This window comes from Trichoderma camerunense (genome assembly GCF_050948025.1).
Source record: "Trichoderma camerunense strain CBS 138272 chromosome Unknown V8C40scaffold_1, whole genome shotgun sequence".
Lineage (NCBI taxonomy): Eukaryota > Fungi > Ascomycota > Sordariomycetes > Hypocreales > Hypocreaceae > Trichoderma > Trichoderma camerunense.
The window spans coordinates 1023709-1042399 of NW_028145369.1; the positions used below are offsets into that span (position 1 = coordinate 1023709).

Sequence of the window (18691 nt, forward strand, 5' to 3'; positions counted from 1 at the left end):
TGAAGGTATATATCGAAGGACTTTTGTGAACAGTGGATATGCATGGAGGCGCTAGTTGAGATATAAGTGTGAGTTAAGCCACGTCAAGTCGCTTCTATAGCCAGAAGGATTGACGCATGACTCATCGGCCAGATGATTCCACATACTCCATACACGTTGCGGTATTCGCCATGTAAAGGCGTGCTTAAACCAATAGTAATTGGTCACTTAATTTGTCCAGATATTAATATCAAGACAAAAAAGCGCAAGACATACACGGAATCATGCTTATGAATCCGTACAAAAGACCAGACGTCAACGCTAAGTTCAACCGAACCTGGCGACTCAATCCTCATAGAATCTAAGGTCCTAGACGGTGCCCCTTCGGTGTTTAATGCCTCTACTATAAATTGTAACCTGTTTCCCTGTTGAATGCTCTTGAATGTTATAATACAGCTCATGAAGAACTCTAAAAGGAATAGGCGTTCACTGAAGTCCTGAGAATTCGTAAAATCATCACTCCGAAATGGCCTCCTCAACTCTTCCTTCAAACTGCGCTCTCGTCAACATCGGCACTCATTTTCTAGCCATCTACGTTCACGGCCCAGAACCCAGCAACTCCAAAGACCCCGTTGTACTTTTTGTCTCCGGTGTAGCAAGCGATGCTCTCAATTGGCAAGCCGTGGTGCGATTGCTTCCTCAGTCGCTGCGAAGCTACACGTACGACCGTTCCGGCTATCGCAACTCAGAGTCCTCGCCGCTCGTCCCCTCAGCCGAGAACGTTGCTCTAGAGCTCTCTCTTTTGATCGAAAAGGCTCCCATTACAAATCCGCTAATTATCGTGGGACATTCCTGGGCTGGTGTAATCATACACGAGTTCATCGCACTAAAGGGAACTGGCCAGATCGCTGGCCTAGTGCTTGTTGACGCCAATCATGAAACAGCGCCACTGGTTATGGATGTAGATGATCCGATTCTCTGGAATGTTATAGCAGCGGGCGTTGAACCATACGCTGCTTGGGGCGTTGAAGCAGAACACAAATTGACGCAGGAAGAATGGGATGCATTCAAAGCTGCAGAATCGACCGACAAATACAAGCTGATTGCGCACAAAGAAGATGTAGAGCAGTACTTGCCAAGTTTTGAGACTCTGCGCAAGAAGAAGCTGGGTAAAGAACAGCCATTGGCTGGGGATAAGCCGGTTTATATAATTGGGGGCACGCGAAGTAGAGACTGGAATGGATTATACAAGGCGGGAATCGCGAAAGGAAATGGAACTGAGGAGCAGAGGAACTACGTTAGAGAGTTGATCAGGACAGTTGATGAGAAGAATGAGCGTCTCATGAAGGAATTTCTGAAACTCTCTACTAAAAGCGAGCTCGTCTTTGCCACTGAGAGTGGGCACTTTGTCCAGATGACCCAGCCGGACATTGTTGTTGATGGAGTGAAATGGGTCATCTATAACATCTCATCATCTTCTTAAATTGCAGGAAAAAGAATTAACTCTAGTATCCGGATGTAGTGTATAACGTGTAAAAAGAAAAGAAATTGAAAGGAACTGGTTACTCTACTACCAATAGCAGTATGTGACTTCAAATGAGAGATACACGCTTATATCAAAGCCTCTCCCAGGATTTTGGTTCCATTGCGTTTTACCTCTTAATATGTATATTCTTGGTTTTGGGTAAGCATGACATGCAAGAATAGTAGGAAGGCCTTGCGCGGTTGACATGATGTCTACATGCACCCAGCAATGAGCCGCCTATTGTTCGCACGTATTTATCTTAGACTGTTATTTTTTTCTCTCAACTATTCCCAACTCCAAAAAAGAATGATGCCTACTGCAAGTTGGCAAAGCCCATGGTCCCATCGTCGACGTTGTGGTCAATATACTTGCCCTGAAAGAACGCCTGTCCAACCAACCACTGGCTGCCAAACTCGCTCGTCCCGTGGATGCTAGCTGTGCAGTTGTTGCCGTTTTGGCTGAAAGCCAGGGCCTCGGGCAAGATATTAAAGTTGTTGCCGCCGAATGCCAACCCAATAGTGGGCGGCGCATCACAGGCGTAGTAGCCAGTGATGCCATTGCTGTTTGTCACAGCTTGGATGCCCGCCTTCTGGAATAGCGTCTTGACCTGTGAAGTAGGCCCGAAAATGACAGTCGTGCCGGAGTCTGTAATGATGGAGGCGCTGCGCTGGACCGTCGCGCCGTTCACGGTGACATCGCCGGTGACGATCCATTCGTCGCTGGCAGTGACAGAAGTCAAGCTACCGCTGAAAGTGTCCGTCGCAACAGAACCATAGTAGAGCGTGCCAGTCTCGTCAGCGTTGAGAGCCAGCCCGAAGCGGCAGGATGACAGCGTGCCTTGGTCGCAGAGACTCTGGAAGAATGGTGTCTGGCCAAGAGCACTGCTATCGATGCCTGCGTAGCCAATGAGGCCGTCGTGAGGGAAAGTCGGCGGCGACTTAGGGCTAGTGATGGCTCCAAGGTACTGCTGGGAGACGGTCAGGTTGGCACCGTGTTGGGTGATGACATCCCGGTAAACTTGGCCCGACGCCTGCCGTTGGTCAGTAATCACGATTGTTTGATAACCGGTTTCATTTTCCACTTACAGACAAAGTTCCAGATCCATCGGGATTTGTCGTGGCATATGAAATTCGGAAGGTCTTCTTGGTGTTGACCGAGCTGGAGCCAGGCTTGTAAATGCCCGGGTTCAAGATGGCATCAGCGGAACCGGTATCAATTAGGATCTCCAGGTTGGAGCTGCCACCGATGGTGAAGTTGGAGAACCAGAAGCCCTGTGTATGTTAGCATTTCGGACTGAAATGATACCGCGGGCAAATTGTAGGTCTCCTATTACCTGGTCGGCCCAGAGATCCGCTGTTCCTTGCACTAGCCGTCCCTTTGCTGTAGCAATGCTCTTCGCAGCCACGGCATCGACCTTCTTGAAGTGCAGAGGATGCGAGAAGTCGGCCTGGACAGCTTGGATAGCCGCCAACAGCGACAGCACCGTTTTGAACGACATGGTGGATTAATTCTCAAAGCAACTTGAATCAACACAACAGATGGCAAGTAATTGTCGGTAAGGACCATACGGGATCATCCTACATATTATAGTACCCCTTACAGGATGCATAAATTTTCGTGAATCGTTACACCGGTGTATGCTGAGGGGTACTTTCACATGCATTCATGCTGACCTTCTCAATTGAGTGTTTCACGGCCGCTGCAGCGTCGCATTGTAAACAAAGCGACGATCAACTAGGCTCAGATCAGCGAAGGAGCTATCGTGAGTCTTCGGCGCTCCATAATAACGTGACCGAAGCTTTCAAACGTTCCCGGTTTATCCGTTTCCAAAAAGGAAAATAAATAAATGAGAGAGTCAAGATCTTTTGTAGATCAAGATTCTAAGATATTATTGGGTAATTAATTCCTATATTTGTAACAAGGAATGAATAGCCGAATGCGTTAAGGGAGGAGTCCGTGGCTGATATCAGGATACTAGTGAACACGTCCTATATTTTTGTTGATTCACACCTCATTCGCCCAAATCGTTGAGATGTCTGATTCAGACCCATTTTCCTTTAGTTGCCTCGAAAACATTTTTGAATCTTCGTAACAGCATTCTAAGCCAAGTCACGATAGATTCCGCTCATTGCTGCATCACGTGAGCCTGTATTCTTGATACCCTGATCAGGATTCAAGATTAGTTAATTTGACAATCACCTGTGTTTCCTCTCCAACGACTTACCTTACGTACAACGGTAATTATGCCTTGTGGAATCAGGGCTTCTGGTGGGTGATTGCGCAGTCCAGAATATTCCCCCCGAGGATAGAGAAACTCGCAAATACCGCCTGGAACGGTAGCAGTTCATGATGGAAGAGGCCGCTTTGTGGGGCAGCGTTTAGGAGCATTGACAACATGGAGATGGAGACGATTTTGCCAACTCTGTTGTGGGGAGGAGGGGACATACAAGGTCACAGCGCAGTCGTGGAAATGCACGAGGCTGTAAGGAACACGTTGCCACAGACGGAATGCCACGAAACTCTTGCTAATTAACACAAAGTAGCGACTATAGTTCCATATAAGTATACGTAATCTTTTTGCTCTGTCACGAGATATTCCACCTGATAGAGAGGCTTTTGTCTATTTATTCTCATGTATTTGTGATTTTTACTTTTTGTTTTCTTTGTTGAGTCATCTACAAAAGTTGTGGAGGGTAGTGTGGAAGTGGAAAGCAGGGAATAAATTTGTTGAAAGTGAAGCCCGAAAACCCCACGGTTTGTGATCGTATGTCCGCAGTTTAGTTAAAAATGGCTTAAAGATACAAGATAGAGACACGAGTTGCTTAATGCGTCATAGGCCAATGGGCAAATGCCATAAAGATCGGCTTATTTAGACTTGGTAGAATAGGTAAGAGTCCACTTGACGACAAAAAGTGAAATTCTTCTGTCTTGTTTACGCTCTGCGCGAAGTTATCGTTGGCTTGAAAGCCTAAATTACGCAATATAAGTGCAAAATAGGTTGTTACTATATGCACTTTATCGATGCCTATTCGCAAACATCCCTATTTCTCTTCAAGCCTGTGCTGAGGCCAAGATTTCGGGCGCGGCTGTCAAAGACCTGTTTCCCCGCAAGGTATAGGTACAGCTTGGTATAGGTAGGTATCTCTACTGGATTGAAGATCATTGGTGCTTCGTTCGCTCTATTTCTCATCCAATTACATCCGTGGGGGGTTGCACTCGAGATTATCGATAATCACGGTAATTAATAAACGTGTTATTGCCTCCTTGCGTCAAAACTGATGCTGATGGGACACACTATTGGGTCTAGGCACTCGCCCATCAGGCACCAACGACCATATGCAATCATGCCCTGACGTTGGGCCTCGCCGTAACCGCCTTCAATTATGCCGTCTTTTTTTTCCTTTGTCAATGCATGCTGTGGCTAGAGGTTTCCAACATATCGTCACGTTTTGAACAGCATCTATCGCACCCAGGCCAACGTGATGCAAATACATGCAAGGCCCCGATGAGAAGACGAATCACTCTGAATGTGACATTAACTTTAGCGTATTTCAACGCCAAATTTAGTATCAGCGAAATATGTCAGTTTTCTCAAGTTCTCCCTCGTCAAGCAGTTCCGAATCCACCTACCATCGCCCTTCTCATCGGAGAGATTTTCAGATAGCTATCATTTGTGCCTTATCACTCGAATACGATACCGCGACACTTATTGTTGATGAATTCTGGGACCAAGATGGTAAACAATACGGACGAACATCCGGAGATACGAATATATATAGGAATGGGCGGATTGGCATGCACAATGTCGTGCTCATGCTTCTACCAAATATAGGCAAAGCCGCAGTCGCGGGTTCAGCAGCTAGTCTGCGGACAAGCTATTCGAACTTGAGGATTACGTTCCTCGTGGGAGTCTGTGGCGGAGTTCCCATGCTTGGTGCACACGAGGCACTCCTTGGCGATGTGGTTATTGGCGAAGCTATAATTCAGTATGATTTTGGCAGACAGTATCCCGAGGAATTCATTCCTAAGGAGACGGCCGTGGCCACGCAGAGTCTACCGAACAAAGACATTCGTACCCTCCTTGCCTACTTTAAATCTGATACCGGGAAGACCGATCTGCGACAGAACACTGCGAGGCATTTGAAGGCTTTGCAAGGTGCAGCTATTCTAAAGGAGCATCAATGCAATTACCGCTATCCTGGTTTTGCCGAAGATAAGCTCTTCATCGCGACGTATCGACACAAACACCGGGGAGGACCCTCGGGTGATGCATGTTGCGAATCTGAAAACTATTGCGACAAGGCCGCACAGTCATCCTGCTCTGAACTGGGATGCGACGAGGTGAAGCTAGTCCAGAGGCAGCGTTTGGAGAGAATACGACACTTGTCGCAAGAGGAGGTACAATGTCCACACATTTTCATCGGGCGTGTTGCATCAGCGGATACGGTGATGAAGTCTGGCGATCATCGTGACCAAATTGCCAAACAATACAACATCATAGCTTTCGAAATGGAGGGGGCCGGCCTTTGGGACGAGTGCCCCTGTATCATCGTCAAGGGCATTTGCGACTATGCCGATAGCCACAAAAACAAGATTTGGCAACCATTTGCTGCAGCGACTGCAGCAGCTGCCGTCAAAGCTATGTTAGCACGGTACACCATAGAAGATCATACTCAACTATCTACGTCCGGTGCTGGTGAGATTGAAAACATCGCTTACTCGAATAACCATGTTAACATGGCGTTAGGTTCTACTCAACATGGCCAGATCGTTCTCGCACGACGTGAGATGACCCATTATAGTGCGCAAAAATCATCATCCAGGCCTATTCCTGTTAGCACAAAGTCGAATGCAGCTCAAACACTGCGGGATAGCATCTTCAACTTTCAAAGGGCACTTACTGGTGACCAGCAACGCGAATTAAAAGGCACCAAGATGGTACCAGATGCAAGTGCCGTCCTAGTGTTTACTGCTGAGCTCGATTCTCTCAATAGGGATAGAAAGGGGTGTAGCATTGCCAGCAGACTCCATTCGGTCCTTCAGTCTGTTCGAGATTTTTCAGCAGCTGTCGAAGCAGTTGATTCGACGCACCAGGGAATCGCTTCTATCCTATGGGGGAGTGTGAAACTGACGATGCTAGTAAGCTTATCCCTGGAATCGAAATAGCTATTGCCATATGGATGCTTATTACACTAGGTGACGGTCAAGTCGATAACATATGATGAAGCTCTCTCAAAATTCTTCATGGACCTTGGAAGGATTTGTCCACGATGGACAGATTATCAGATATTTTATTCATCTTCATCACAGCTTCAGGATGCCCTTTATGATTTCTATGCATCGCTCATTCGTTGTTGCAAGCGCGCAGTAGAAACAGTAGAAACTGCCCAACGTTCATGTAAGTTAGAATGCCGCAAGCGCTGCAACCTTAACTAACAAAGAGAAGGGTCAGGATACCTTTTTAATTCTCCCCGAGAATCACTTGATAGGGACTTTCAACAGGATGCGGATGACATTGAAAGACGCAGCAGGTATGTCAAAGATACGCTATCACTCGCCAAAACAGAAGCCCATTATCAAAATCAACAGCTTCAAAGCTTGAAAAAGAGAGAGGGTTCAAAGAAAGAAAAACGACCAAAGACTTTTTTCGGAAAAGGAGGCCAGCATGATAAGATGGAGTCATGGCAGATGCAAAGTGACGAAAGACAAGCAAGGGAAAGAAAACAATTGCTGCTTGACTCTTTTTCGACCCATGACTACTTGACTCCATTTAAACAAAGCTGTCGGAAGCGGTATAGTGGTACATTAGAGTGGCTTTTTCATACAGATGTGTTCAACACGTGGATCAGTCGTCGAGATTTTCCTTTACTATGGTGCTCCGGCAAGAGTGAGTTCAAATATTCCCATTAAACCGCTACTAACAACCAAGTTTATTGACCATCTGTAGTTGGCTCGGGCAAAACAACTCTTACGTGAGTGCACCGAAATTATAATTAGTTAAGAATGTTGTCTAATGAAAATCTATAGAGCGAGTGTTATCGAAAAACTCTTGACGAAAAAGCGCAGTGCGGATGTTTTCATCAGCTTCTTCTTCGTACAATTTGATGACCGACAGTCCTTAAACGCTGAGATCATACTCAAATCAATCATTCGACAGATGCTAAACGTATCCAAAATTTATGAAAGAGTTGAAACGTTATTAGATAATATGCAATTCAACTTAGCGTCAGGGCTCAACGAGATTGAGAAATTGCTGCAAAGTATAGCTGCAGAATTCGAAACCCTCTATATCGTGATAGATGGGCTGGACGAGTGTACAAAATCAGAGCGCCACGATCTTCTCGAAACTCTCCACTCAGTTATGAAAGTCAGGTCGAACATAAAGCTTTTCCTCGCTGGTCGCGATAGTGTCTCCAGAGAAGTGCAAACAAAATTTCCGACTCTGAAACAGATCCCCATGGACTTGCCGTCAGCTCAATCCGACATCGTAACGTACGTTAATGGCATAGTGCAGGAAAAACTGAAAACCGAAGAGCTTGTAGTTGGGGATTCCGACCTCATTGAAGATATTAAAGCGGCACTCTCAGATGGGGCAAATGGCATGTGAGTTATCGGAACTCATTAAACATTCGTTCATGTGCTGACCCATCTAGGTTTCTCTGGGTTGTATTCCAAGTAAATGAGCTTTGTTTACAGCGTTGTGATGAGGACATCCGAACAGCTATTCGAAATTTCCCTAAAGACTTGGAGGAAACATTCAATCGGGCCATCGACCGAATCGTTTCTAGGAGGAACGAAGATATCGCAAAGCGTATTTTCCGATGGGTGGTTGCTGCAAAAGAGCCTCTGTCCCTCAATCAGCTAGAGGAAATTATCTTTGTTGAAATCGGACAGGAATACTCAAAGACAGAACGACGATCTAACGGCATTGCGCACATCAGCTCATGGTGTGAAAACCTCGTTCATGTCGACGAGGAACTGAAAACCGTTCAATTTGTGCATCAAAGTGTCCAGCAATTTTTCATTGATAGGTCGTCTGAGTCTCGTCATCACCACTTTCACCTGAATCTTGAAGATGCCGATCACTATCTTGGCGAGATATGTGTCACGTATCTGAACTTCAATGATTTCAAGACAACTCTAGCCAGACGACAGCAACCATTGCCACCAATGCCGCCTATAGCTATAGCAGGGACAGCTCTGGGATCAAAATGGAAGGCGTTTCCGTCTATGCCTACCCTTTTGAAGCTCAATTTGAATACCAGAGGAGGCTCAACCGCTTCCAATGCTATTGAGGCTCTGGGCTCCTTTCAACGAGATGATACAGTAGGTGCGAAAGAAGGGCTGCTAGTAGGGCACCCCTTCGTAAGATATGCGTCAACTCACTGGATTTCTCATACAACAACATTTCAAAAGGGAAAATCAAACACCTGGAATTTATGGGAAAAAATGATTGTTCAGGGTCATGATCTTGTGAAGAAGCCATGGATTGAAAAGTCTTTCAATGAAAGCATCGGAACGATAGTGGATTGGAGCCAAAAATTTCACCATTACGCACTTATACAACTTATTCTTCTCACCGGCATGCTATCAGACTCAGATCGCTGGCAACTCATGCAGAGTGCAACAATTCACGAAGACATTACGCTGCTTGATATCCTTCTCGAGCACGAAAAGTCAAGTATTATAATAGAGGCAGGTTGCGAACTAGCGATTCAGCTTGGCCATCTTAATGCTCTGGACAGACTTTTAGCCGCTGGAGCAGATGGCCAGAATGCTCTTCAGGCCGCCGTTCACAGTGGCGATCGAAAAATCATCACACACATATTGATGACTGGAGTAGATGGTTGGCCTCTACTACAGGCTGCTACTATAAAGCACGATGGAACTACCGCCAAGGCTTTGTTAGATGCCGATGTAAATGGTCGGCCTCTTCTGGAAGCTGCTATTAAAGAAAACGACCTGGTTACCGCCGAGTTCCTGTTATATGCTGGGGTAGATGGTTGGCCTCTACTGCAGACTGTTATTGACAGTCGTAATTCAACTGCTGCTAAAACTCTAATAGCTGGTGGTGTAAATGGTGAGCCTTTACTACACACTGCTATTAAAAACCACGATGCAACTACCGCCAAGATCTTGTTAAATGCTGGTGTAGATGGTCGGCCTCTTCTGCAGACTGTTATTGAAAAGAACGATCTGGGCACCGCTAAGTTCCTATTATATGCTGGGGCAGATTGTCGGCCTCTTCTGCAGAATGTTATTGAAAAGAATGATCTGGTTACCGCTAAATTCCTATTATATGCTGGGGTAGATTGTCGGCCTCTTCTGCAGGCTGCTCTCGAAAAGAACAACCGTACTATCGCCAAAACCCTGTTAGATGCTGGTGTAGATGGTTGGCCTTTCTTGCAGGCCGCTATTGAAAAGAACGACCGAACTACCACCAGAACCCTGTGAAATTTTGGTGTAGCTGATCGGCCTTCTTTATAGGCTGCTATTGAAAAGCGCGACCTAGTTACTATCTGGAGCCTGTTAAATGCCGGCGTAGATGGTCAGCCTTTTATACAGGCCGCCATTTATTGGCGCGACCAAGATACTATAAAGTTTCTGTTAGATGCTGGTATAGGCGAGCAGCTAACTTTACTGGCCGTTTCCAAAAGTAGCGATTAAGATCTAATGAAGCTGCTGTTAGCTGCTGGTTTGAATGGAACAAGTGTACTTCGGACCGCTTCCCGGTGGGGCTATACCGATATTGTTGAAATTCTCTTGGCTATTGGGCCGGCCTGAGACATATATAAGCTCTACTTGGGATATCCAATCTGCTTTATATACTGCTTGCCGATGGGGCCATCTTGATGTTGTTGAGAAGCTCTTGTATGAGGGAGCCTCTCTAGAGAATCACTATACACGGTATGATTACGCGTTACGGCAGGCTTCCGAAGGAGGCCACCTTAACATCGTGGAGACGCTCTTAGCTGCTGCCAAAGAGAGAAACGATTCACTGGGAATTCCAATTGCATTACAAGCTGCTTGTCAAGGTGGCCATCTTCATGTCGTTCAGAGGCTGTTAGCTGCTGGCGCCGAGGTAAACGAAGATAGTATGCCGATAATTACCTTACAAGCTACTTCTGAAGGTGGCCATCTTGATGTTGTTGAGGCACTGCTGGCTATCGGGACCGGTGTAAATGCGCCGACGGGATCAGATATCGATAATGCTTTACATGTTACTATAAAGGGTGAACATAAGCGAATTGCGAAGCAATTGAAACAAGCAGGTGGGGGAAATCCCCAATAGCAGTATATATGTAGGCGGAGGTCTATGTAGAAACTCTACAAAGGAATAGAGTATGTATAGAATGGTTCAGGAATTGAGCAATATATAACATACATACTTGGCATGAAAATGTTAAAAATGTAGGTTACTGACGTTGGCAGCCAAACACGATGCTTATTGCAAGCTAGCCTGGTGATTGAGGGTGATTTTAATATGTGAATGATGTGGTGAGCTGTTAGTTTTCTCACCCGCCCATTCTAGACTGTTATTGGGATATTATAGCCTTTACATGACACATCTTTCAGTGCATTTTCTTGTTTCGCCTTTTAACATCTGGTTGGCGACACGTGAGAATACACGGCAATTCCACTTCGTTCCCTAAAACCCGTATCTATTATTATCGACCAATATGCCAAATTATAACTCGTTAAATACTCCTGATAATACAGAAAATTTTCCTCCTTGCGGAATTGAACCATATACACACATGTTTTTTTTATCCGTCAATTATTTTTTCCCCTCTAGGTCATCATGGTATTTGTTTGCTCTCCCACAAACGGCTTTCTCCCCCACACCACGAAAACGGGCATGTAAGCATGCACCCGCGGGTCCGCCAGTTCCTCTCGGATCTTGACCAGAGAGAGCTAAAATATGAGAGTAAAACGAAGTCAGCGAATGGCCTGACGTCAAGTTCACCACTGCAGGGTTCACCTGCAAGTACATGCATGGCGCGGCGGCGTTGGTAAGACGATGAAAGAAAAAACATTGGAGCCCTGGTACTGACCTCAATCTCAGCCGGGGTCCGGCCAAACACTTTGTTCATGAGCTGGATGGAGAAGCCATTGAGGCCCTGCGAAAAGTTCTCTCCCCACATGCGTCCAATCTCCTTGAGGCGCTCGTCCTTGGGCCACGGGTTCATGGGCATCTTGAAGATGAGCTGTTGCACGTCAACGAAGCCGACGCTCTCGAATACCTCCTTGAGGGTGGAGCCCAGGATGGCAGGGCGCTGGAAGTCCTCGGCGGCGACTCTCATCTCGTGGAGCCATGTGCACATTGGCCCGGCTGGGTCCAGCGTGCCGTCGTCACATGCGAAGACGGCCTCGACCTCCTGGGACTCGAGCCAACCGCCGGGCTCGAGGGTTTGGAAGGCCTGCTCGGCGACTTCTTTCTGGAAATTGCCCCAGCTGCCTGCAGTGAGCCGGGTATGTATGTAGCCAAACTTGTCCGTGTAGTCCCATGTCTCTCTTCTGCAAAGGCGCGCGGGAAAAAACGAGTTAGTGTGGGTTTTGCTGACTAGAGCTCTTCTTGTCTCTCTCACTCGCGAAATTCTGTTTTGGTCATGACCTACGCGTCGTCGACATAAAACTTGACGTTTGGAGGCACCATGTCGGGCTGGATCGGCGAGAGGTCTATGCCGACAACCTCGGACGAGGGGAATAGGTCGCCCATCTCGATGGCCCAATCGCCAACACCCGTGGCGACATCGAGGATGAACTGCGGAGGCTTCGCCGGCGAGAGCGGGGCAAAGTACAGCCTGCCCTCGAAGAGTTTACTGATAATGGGGCCCTGGAACGCAAGTCGTTCCTGTTCAGGAATATCGTTGGGGTAGGCATATGCTGCGGGCACTGCGGTCAGCTTTGGCTTGATGCAGATGCAGACAAAAGATAACGGGACATGTAAACGAGGGAGGGGTTGGAGCATAGCCTACATCCTGCTCGGTATGCGTGATAGGTGCGGCCAAACTCGTGTGGATAGTCTCTCACGCTGTCGGACAGCGACATGGTCCCGTCGTCTCTAATGCAAGCACGGGTTAGAGGTCTGCGGGCACGGCGAAGATGTCACAATCCGCGTACACTAGTCCCGACGGTGACTGCACGATGTCGCGTAAGTATCGCATCCAACAACATGATATGTGTGAAGATGGAGCAGGGCCGCAGCCAATAGCTAGCAGCCACGGATCCAGCAGAGATGCGGCAACCTACATCGGGCTCAATAAAATTGGAGACGTCAAAGGTGAACTGGAAGTTCTTGAGGTCGAGCAGAGAGTTTCGATTGGGGTTATCGCCCCCATTGTTTCCGGAGGTTCCCATTGCGCAGGTACTGTACAATCTGTGTCAAGTTGATTTCACGGCAGTGGTTGATGGAGATGGTGATGGGACTGGCAACTGAAACGAAACCGGAACCACCACAAGGGGCACCATTTTAAACAAGCTGAGAATCCGCTAGCCAGGGGGGCTTTTTCTCAGCTGCAAAGAGGCCAGTCGACAGTGGGGCAGCGACGGGCAAATCCGTACAGTCCGACAGGCCGCAAGCACGAGACGAAGGGCAGAGCGAGAAATGAATCCGGGGTTTATACAGTGGCTTTCAGCCCGAGAAGAAGGGCTATCCGTTTCTGGTTACCAGCACTAGCAGTGGCATTAGACAAATTTCACACCGCCAGACGACTGCGGGACAGGGTTTGGAGACCTTAAGCCTGGTAACCAATGGGAGGCAATCGTAGGATTTGAGGCGGCACATGTCTTACTTGCGAGCTCAAAATATCACTGGCTGCCAAGCTCTTGGAATCAGCACGGGTTGCGAATCCGGGATACTGGGAATGATTAGCTAATGGCCAGTGACAGACTCTCCCCGCAATAAAATTAGAAGCCGCTTTTCACAAGCAGGCAAAAGTTAGTTGGGTCCATGGATGTTTGAGAACTGGCAGCTAACATGCTAGCATAGAGCAGCTACTCGTACAAGCTGCCCGCGGATCTTCTCTCGAGTTGCGCGAAATTGCGCTCTATTTTGTCACGGCGGGCGCGGCGGCCCCTAGCAAAGATCCAAGTCAGGGGAATCATCATCATATCATAGTATCATAGCTACTCATTCAACCGGCAACAGTCTGGCGTAGACCTTGATGCCTCCTCGCCTGGTCAGGCCCATGGTCATGTCCCGGACAATGCGCAAGTCTTCCTGCACCGTATCGTGCAACTCCAGGTTGAACCGACGGGCGAAATGGGCAACTGTGAGGAACAATTCGAGGTAGGCAAGACTAGACAGATGGAGTCAGTTAGTCAGCGCGGAATATGCAAGCCAGGGTTTGTGAATTTAGTGTAAGGTATTGCATACTTGATGCCAATGCAACCTCTGGTCCCTCGGTTAAATGTAACCAGATATCTCTTGAGGCTGTCTCCTCTTTCCGCTGCCTCGATCCATCTCTCGGGGCGGAACGTGGCCGGTTCTGGAAAGACGGACGCGTTGCCGTGGATAAAGTATGTGGAACTGCTGACGGGGGTCTTTTTTCGGATTGTAGGTTAGACGGTGAAGCCAAGAAACGAGGGAAAAAAGAGGGGAATTGTGCTGGGGACTCGTCACTCACTCCCGGGGGAATTGTGTATTCCTTGTACTGCAGAGCTTCATTCGGCGCTACCCGTGGAAGGCGGGCAGTTATTCCATAAGCCAACCGCAAGCATTCGTTGATAAAGGCACTCTGGCGGTAAGTAGTCAGCCCCATGTCCTGTCATCCATTTTGAAGCCGTTGGAGATATGTTGTGTAACGTACCAAATAGGGCAACTGTTCAAGCTCACCCCATGTCGGCCTGCTATCCAGCGTAGGCATCGCCTGCTTGAGCTCTGCCTGGAGTGTCTCGCGCACTCTGGGATCGTTTGCCAGGTAAAAGGAAGCGGCAGTGAGCACTCGCGCGGTGGTTTCAGTGCCAGCAGCGAGGAGGCCAAATGTCTCGTCTCTCAGCCGATAGTAGTCTCTCTCTTTTTCCGGAATACTTGGGTCGGCCAAAGTGGCTACCATTGTCTTTCTCTTTCCCGAGTACGCCTCATTCTTTCCATACTCCAAGAAGGCCTCGAGAAACTCGAAAAGCTTTGCCTTACCCGGCATGACCTTTGCCATCATTTGTGGGGAGAGCGCACTCATTGCGTACACTAGCCAGGGAACAAAGCGGGAGATGTGTGTGAACTCTATGGCATTCTCGGCAGCATTGCGGACGTCACTGCGGAAGTTTTCATCCTCAATGAAGTCCCAATCTTTACCGCAGCAGTATGCTGTGACGATGTCGGATGTCAGCGCTGAGAAGGCATCATCAAGAGATATGATGGTCTGGTTAATTCGGGCCACCTCTAGACGAGTCATGAGCTTCTGCACCCGCTCATTCACAGAGTCGGACAGTTCCGCGACAGATCGTCGAGAAAAAAAGTCCTTGAGAATACCCCGTCGGAACCGATGCAGCTCGTGGCTCACGGCCGCCACCATGGAGCCGGGCAAGGCATATGTAGGGACGTATGCTGGATCCTTGTCTCGCCTGCGACTGCTCGAGGCATAGATTTCGTCGTAAAAGTCCGGGTCACTAACATGAACCTCCCTTGGGTTGATGCGCACTATGGGACCTGTTTCATCCCAAGACTTGTCAGTGTGCTTGGTCGCTCAAGGGAATTGTCCACGGTGTCTGACCATATTGTTTGTGCATCTCCTCAATCTTGAACAAAAATTGGCCCGGACGAATAACATTGTAATAAAATTCGTATACGTGCGAGCATGCTGTCAGCTTAGGGCCAGGGATATGAGCCAACGGATGGAAATAGAGGCGATATACAGTCCTAAGACTGAGATACACGCCGAGGCCAGCGAGGGCGATCCAGAGGCGAAGCAGGTCCTCCATGATGATGATGGTGGTGGTAATGCATATAATGTTACACAAATCAGGCTGGCAAATCAGGCTGGCAAATCAGGCTGGCAAATGAGGCAATAAATACGAGTACATGTCGAGTTCAGACATGTGGCTAGAGGCCAATAATATGCACCTAGAGCAGTAGCTTAGAACTCGAGGCCAAGAGACCCTCCGCAATGACGCTTGTAATTATGACAGAAAGCACAAAAGCAGCACTAAGCTGCGGTGACAGCGGCCTGCAAGGAAACCGGGATAGACAAACAGATAGTCAGAAGCCAATCATGGTGTTCAACGTGGAAGTGATATCCAGTCCGCCCGGCCTTAGACCCCCACGAACAGCAACCAACAACATATATCACGTAAAACCGACATTAAATCAGGATGCGAGTACGCATTGAGCAAAAGCATACATGGGACGACGGCCCAGGCTGGCCAATGGAACACCGGAGAAGAGCCAACTCGCTTCTACAACCCTGGCGTCGGTGAGCTGATAACCGTGGGGCCTGTACGGAAGCACCATCCCAATTATAACTGGGAACCGTCCCGCTTGCCAAGATAGCGGTGATAAAAAAGAAGAGGTATATAAGTGGCAGTATTTGCTTCCAATCAGACGGTAGAAGATAGATCAAGCACAGTCAGGCACAGTCAGGCACATATTTATTTTACGTTGGTTCCTTACTGTTGGTGAGGGCGTACCTGAAAATAAATTAAGCAAGATGGCTAAGCTGGAAGATGGTGGCCACCCTTCTTGGCCTGCTGCAGAAGGCGACTCATATGGGGCTGCTGTTGGGCAGGCTGACATTGACATCACCAATATCACCTTGTGCCAGGTCTGTAGGATGAGCGTCTGCTGGAACGACATGAAGATGTGCGTCGGGTGTGCCGCTGGAGTGCAGAGACCCCTCCCCATCAAGTTTCTGAAGCAGCTGCGAGAGGAGCTCGCAAAAAGCGACTCAACGGTCGTTCTGCGGTGGCTTGACGGGAGGGGACGGATTGTGCACCACGGAAAGGTGGAGCGCCCACCGTCTTGCGGTAACAAATCACACATGGCGGATATGTGTGAGATGCTCTCTTTGTATGTGCTGAAGAATGGTTGGGCAGATTGGGCGTTGGATCTCGCAATCAAAGAGCTGCGCGGGAAGCCGGTGGAGAAGGGACTAGTAAGCGGGTATAAGCGCAGCCGGCCGATCGAGGACGACCGTGGTCCCATAGCTCATTGGTGCTCTTGCGGCAATCAGAAGCTAGAGACGTCCGGACAGTCACAATCCCTGTCAATCGAGGTCGCCATTGGGGCGTTGACGAAACGACCCAAGTCAGCGAAACAACACAAGCCCAGCACACTGACTCGACAAGCTGGCATCAAGAAACAGTCAAAGCCAGTAAAGAAACAACCCATCGTATCGACTAGACAGCTCAGATCATCGACAAAGCTGCTTGAAGCCTCCGCAGCTCAAGCCCAAGCCGTCGCAGCAGCAGATGCCCCCTCCAAGGAAAAGGCGGTCCGCTCGCGCGCTCCCACCGGAGCGGAGATCGAGTTGGCATACGAACGTACTCTGTGGACGGGCGCGACGCCTCAGATCTTCGCCGACGCAATGTGGCTGGCCGGACCTGGTCTTCGCCATATCGAAAAGGAGAGCGGCCAAGCTAGTAAAGAGGTGCCAAAGGGTGCGCGTGGCTCCGTCGAAACCATGATGCTGCATTACTTCTTCATGAATAACCACATCAACACGCTGACCGAAGGGCTGGAGTTGGCGGCGCTCGGAGCCTATCTCACCGCACTGGACCATGGAAACGTTCGAGACAGCGATTTTACGCCATTTGCCGCCGACATTGCACGCCATGGAAGCCTGGGTCGGTGGGCAGTTGCCATCACCGAGCTCGTGGTCAGATGGCCAACGATCCTGGACTGGCACGCCGGGTGTGTGTCGAGTCTGGGGTTGGTCCGGGGCCTGACGCTGCGTGCTTGGGTCTTCGCAGCGCATTGGGATATCCTGATGCACTACGAACTGGCCAGCGGCCCCGATTGGGAGGAGAAGCTGCCATCTTGGCTGTACGTTGCAGCTGCGCTTGGGCACGACGCGGGCGATCTGTGCGGCGATACGCGGATGGGATGTGCAGACAATGCCTACTTTGCCGTGGGGGCTACATCTGGATATGAGGGTGTGGCCGCCTGCATGGACATTGTGTGCGACGCCCTCGAGGCGGTTGTGCTCCGAGACACGCGCGGCGCCATCGATGTCGGCAGCGTTGCCGGCGCCGCTTGTGCAACGTTTGAGCGGACCGGCGGTGATCTGTGTGCTTGCTCCAATGAGGCTTCGTTCAGCTCGTGCGAGGCCAATGCCGTGCTGGCATCCATCTGCGGAGACCGACGAATCACTGTCGACGACGCCGCGGCCCTCATCAGCATCCGCGACGGCATCAGATCGCGCTGCCAAGAGCTGCCACGGTACCGCGGCCGAGACATGGCGCACCTCAACCACGCGGATCGTGAGAAGGTGTACGGACAGTGTTTTGCGGCCATGGCAACGGGCGGCAACGGTGCGAAACAGGCTCACGCACGCCTGCAAGTTGCTTATTCCAGCGCTGCGCAGTCATTGTGTGGCCAGTTGCGGCGAACAGCAGCGAATCTTCGACAGCTGGTTGGCGCCGGTGCGTTGGATCTGAGCGGCGATTGTATGTGTGGGGGAGAGTGCAGCATGTGGTGAAGTTGAAGTTTCATATTGTTTTGGGAAAGTTCAAAGTTCAAGGTTGTCAGATGCAAGTTGTTTATCTCAGGGCCTGCAGGCGGGGAGCTTGCACGTTTACAGCTAGGGCAGGCGGCTGATCGACGCCACCAAGGCGTACTTAGGATAGTGTCACGATTAACGATTTCCTTGTATAAATGAGTGCCTGTACATAGCATACACGCAGTGTTGGTTTCAATTTTTACCCCCCCCCCAAAAAAATTCATCTCTAGTAATCTTTGCTGTGAGAATGCCGAGAGCTATCTTGATAATAATAGCTTTCGGCGTCGAGGTCTTGTCTGCACACACAAAAGGTGCAGGCGGATAAGGGGGTACAGCCAGTGGTTAAATCTCCAACATGACACTCCAAATGTTACTCCGTACTACTAGCTGCATTGCCGGTTCCGAAGACTGCACCTCTGAAGCTTGCTGACACCAGCTCTAAATGCGTATCCAACATGAATAACTTCTATTTCTTTTTCTAGATTATATATGTCTATGAGCAGTTCTGTAAATAAAATGCACTTGCCAG

At 49.0% G+C, this 18691-nt stretch overlaps 6 protein-coding genes across 6 annotated transcripts; 3 read left to right on the forward strand and 3 right to left on the reverse strand.

The window, feature by feature from the left end:
* Positions 1 to 195: 195 nt before the first annotated feature.
* On the forward strand, positions 196 to 1556 carry V8C40DRAFT_229532 (alpha/beta fold hydrolase). Its single transcript, XM_083212494.1, has one exon. It carries the CDS (start codon positions 506 to 508, stop codon positions 1460 to 1462), a length of 957 nt encoding a protein of 318 aa, XP_083078916.1. The 5' UTR covers positions 196 to 505; the 3' UTR covers positions 1463 to 1556.
* An 11-nt stretch (positions 1557 to 1567) lies between these two features.
* V8C40DRAFT_229533 (aspartic peptidase domain-containing protein) lies at positions 1568 to 3075 on the reverse strand. The gene is made up of 3 exons (XM_083212495.1): positions 2838 to 3075; positions 2590 to 2775; positions 1568 to 2534 (listed from the first exon to the last, which is right to left on the reverse strand). The coding sequence occupies exons 1-3, from the start codon at positions 3000 to 3002 to the stop codon at positions 1818 to 1820; spliced, it is 1068 nt and encodes a 355-aa protein (XP_083078917.1). The 5' UTR covers positions 3003 to 3075; the 3' UTR covers positions 1568 to 1817.
* Positions 3076 to 6659: 3584 nt separating this feature from the next.
* Positions 6660 to 10039, forward strand: V8C40DRAFT_229538 (ankyrin repeat domain-containing protein). The gene is made up of 5 exons (XM_083212496.1): positions 6660 to 6902; positions 6951 to 7391; positions 7452 to 7476; positions 7532 to 8107; positions 8158 to 10039. Exons 1-5 carry the CDS (start codon positions 6749 to 6751, stop codon positions 9956 to 9958), a joined length of 2997 nt encoding a protein of 998 aa, XP_083078918.1. The 5' UTR covers positions 6660 to 6748; the 3' UTR covers positions 9959 to 10039.
* Positions 10040 to 11296: 1257 nt separating this feature from the next.
* On the reverse strand, positions 11297 to 12865 carry V8C40DRAFT_260273 (S-adenosyl-L-methionine-dependent methyltransferase; the record flags this gene model as incomplete). The annotated part of the gene is made up of 6 exons (XM_083219118.1): positions 11297 to 11419; positions 11560 to 12022; positions 12124 to 12391; positions 12484 to 12569; positions 12629 to 12645; positions 12758 to 12865. The coding sequence occupies 6 exons, from the start codon at positions 12863 to 12865 to the stop codon at positions 11297 to 11299; spliced, it is 1065 nt and encodes a 354-aa protein (XP_083078919.1).
* A 582-nt stretch (positions 12866 to 13447) lies between these two features.
* Positions 13448 to 15519, reverse strand: V8C40DRAFT_7065 (cytochrome P450). The gene is made up of 5 exons (XM_083223333.1): positions 15220 to 15519; positions 14317 to 15155; positions 14134 to 14244; positions 13884 to 14050; positions 13448 to 13806 (listed from the first exon to the last, which is right to left on the reverse strand). The coding sequence occupies exons 1-5, from the start codon at positions 15425 to 15427 to the stop codon at positions 13638 to 13640; spliced, it is 1494 nt and encodes a 497-aa protein (XP_083078920.1). The 5' UTR covers positions 15428 to 15519; the 3' UTR covers positions 13448 to 13637.
* A 544-nt stretch (positions 15520 to 16063) lies between these two features.
* On the forward strand, positions 16064 to 18416 carry V8C40DRAFT_229554 (uncharacterized protein). The gene has a single exon (XM_083212497.1). The coding sequence runs from the start codon at positions 16153 to 16155 to the stop codon at positions 18139 to 18141; it is 1989 nt and encodes a 662-aa protein (XP_083078921.1). The 5' UTR covers positions 16064 to 16152; the 3' UTR covers positions 18142 to 18416.
* The last annotated feature ends 275 nt before the right edge of the window (positions 18417 to 18691 follow it).

Excerpts from the sequence above, each read along its gene's own strand:
- V8C40DRAFT_7065 (XM_083223333.1), bottom strand. The coding sequence starts at position 15,427 with ATGGAGGACCTGCTTCGCCTCTGGATCGCCCTCGCTGGCCTCGGCGTG. Across the intron at positions 14,245-14,316 it reads TTGAACAGTTGCCCTATTTG|AGTGCCTTTATCAACGAATG; the intron begins GTACGTTACACA and ends ACTTACCGCCAG. Across the intron at positions 14,051-14,133 it reads AATACACAATTCCCCCGGGA|ACCCCCGTCAGCAGTTCCAC; the intron begins GTGAGTGACGAG and ends ATCCGAAAAAAG.
- V8C40DRAFT_229533 (XM_083212495.1), bottom strand. The coding sequence starts at position 3,002 with ATGTCGTTCAAAACGGTGCTGTCGCTGTTGGCGGCTATCCAAGCTGTC. Across the intron at positions 2,776-2,837 it reads CGGATCTCTGGGCCGACCAG|GGCTTCTGGTTCTCCAACTT; the intron begins GTAATAGGAGAC and ends TAACATACACAG. Across the intron at positions 2,535-2,589 it reads ATGGATCTGGAACTTTGTCT|GCGTCGGGCCAAGTTTACCG; the intron begins GTAAGTGGAAAA and ends GACCAACGGCAG.
- V8C40DRAFT_229554 (XM_083212497.1), top strand. The coding sequence starts at position 16,153 with ATGGCTAAGCTGGAAGATGGTGGCCACCCTTCTTGGCCTGCTGCAGAA.
- V8C40DRAFT_229538 (XM_083212496.1), top strand. The coding sequence starts at position 6,749 with ATGGACCTTGGAAGGATTTGTCCACGATGGACAGATTATCAGATATTT. Across the intron at positions 6,903-6,950 it reads AGAAACTGCCCAACGTTCAT|GGTCAGGATACCTTTTTAAT; the intron begins GTAAGTTAGAAT and ends AACAAAGAGAAG. Across the intron at positions 7,477-7,531 it reads TCGGGCAAAACAACTCTTAC|AGCGAGTGTTATCGAAAAAC; the intron begins GTGAGTGCACCG and ends GAAAATCTATAG.
- V8C40DRAFT_229532 (XM_083212494.1), top strand. The coding sequence starts at position 506 with ATGGCCTCCTCAACTCTTCCTTCAAACTGCGCTCTCGTCAACATCGGC.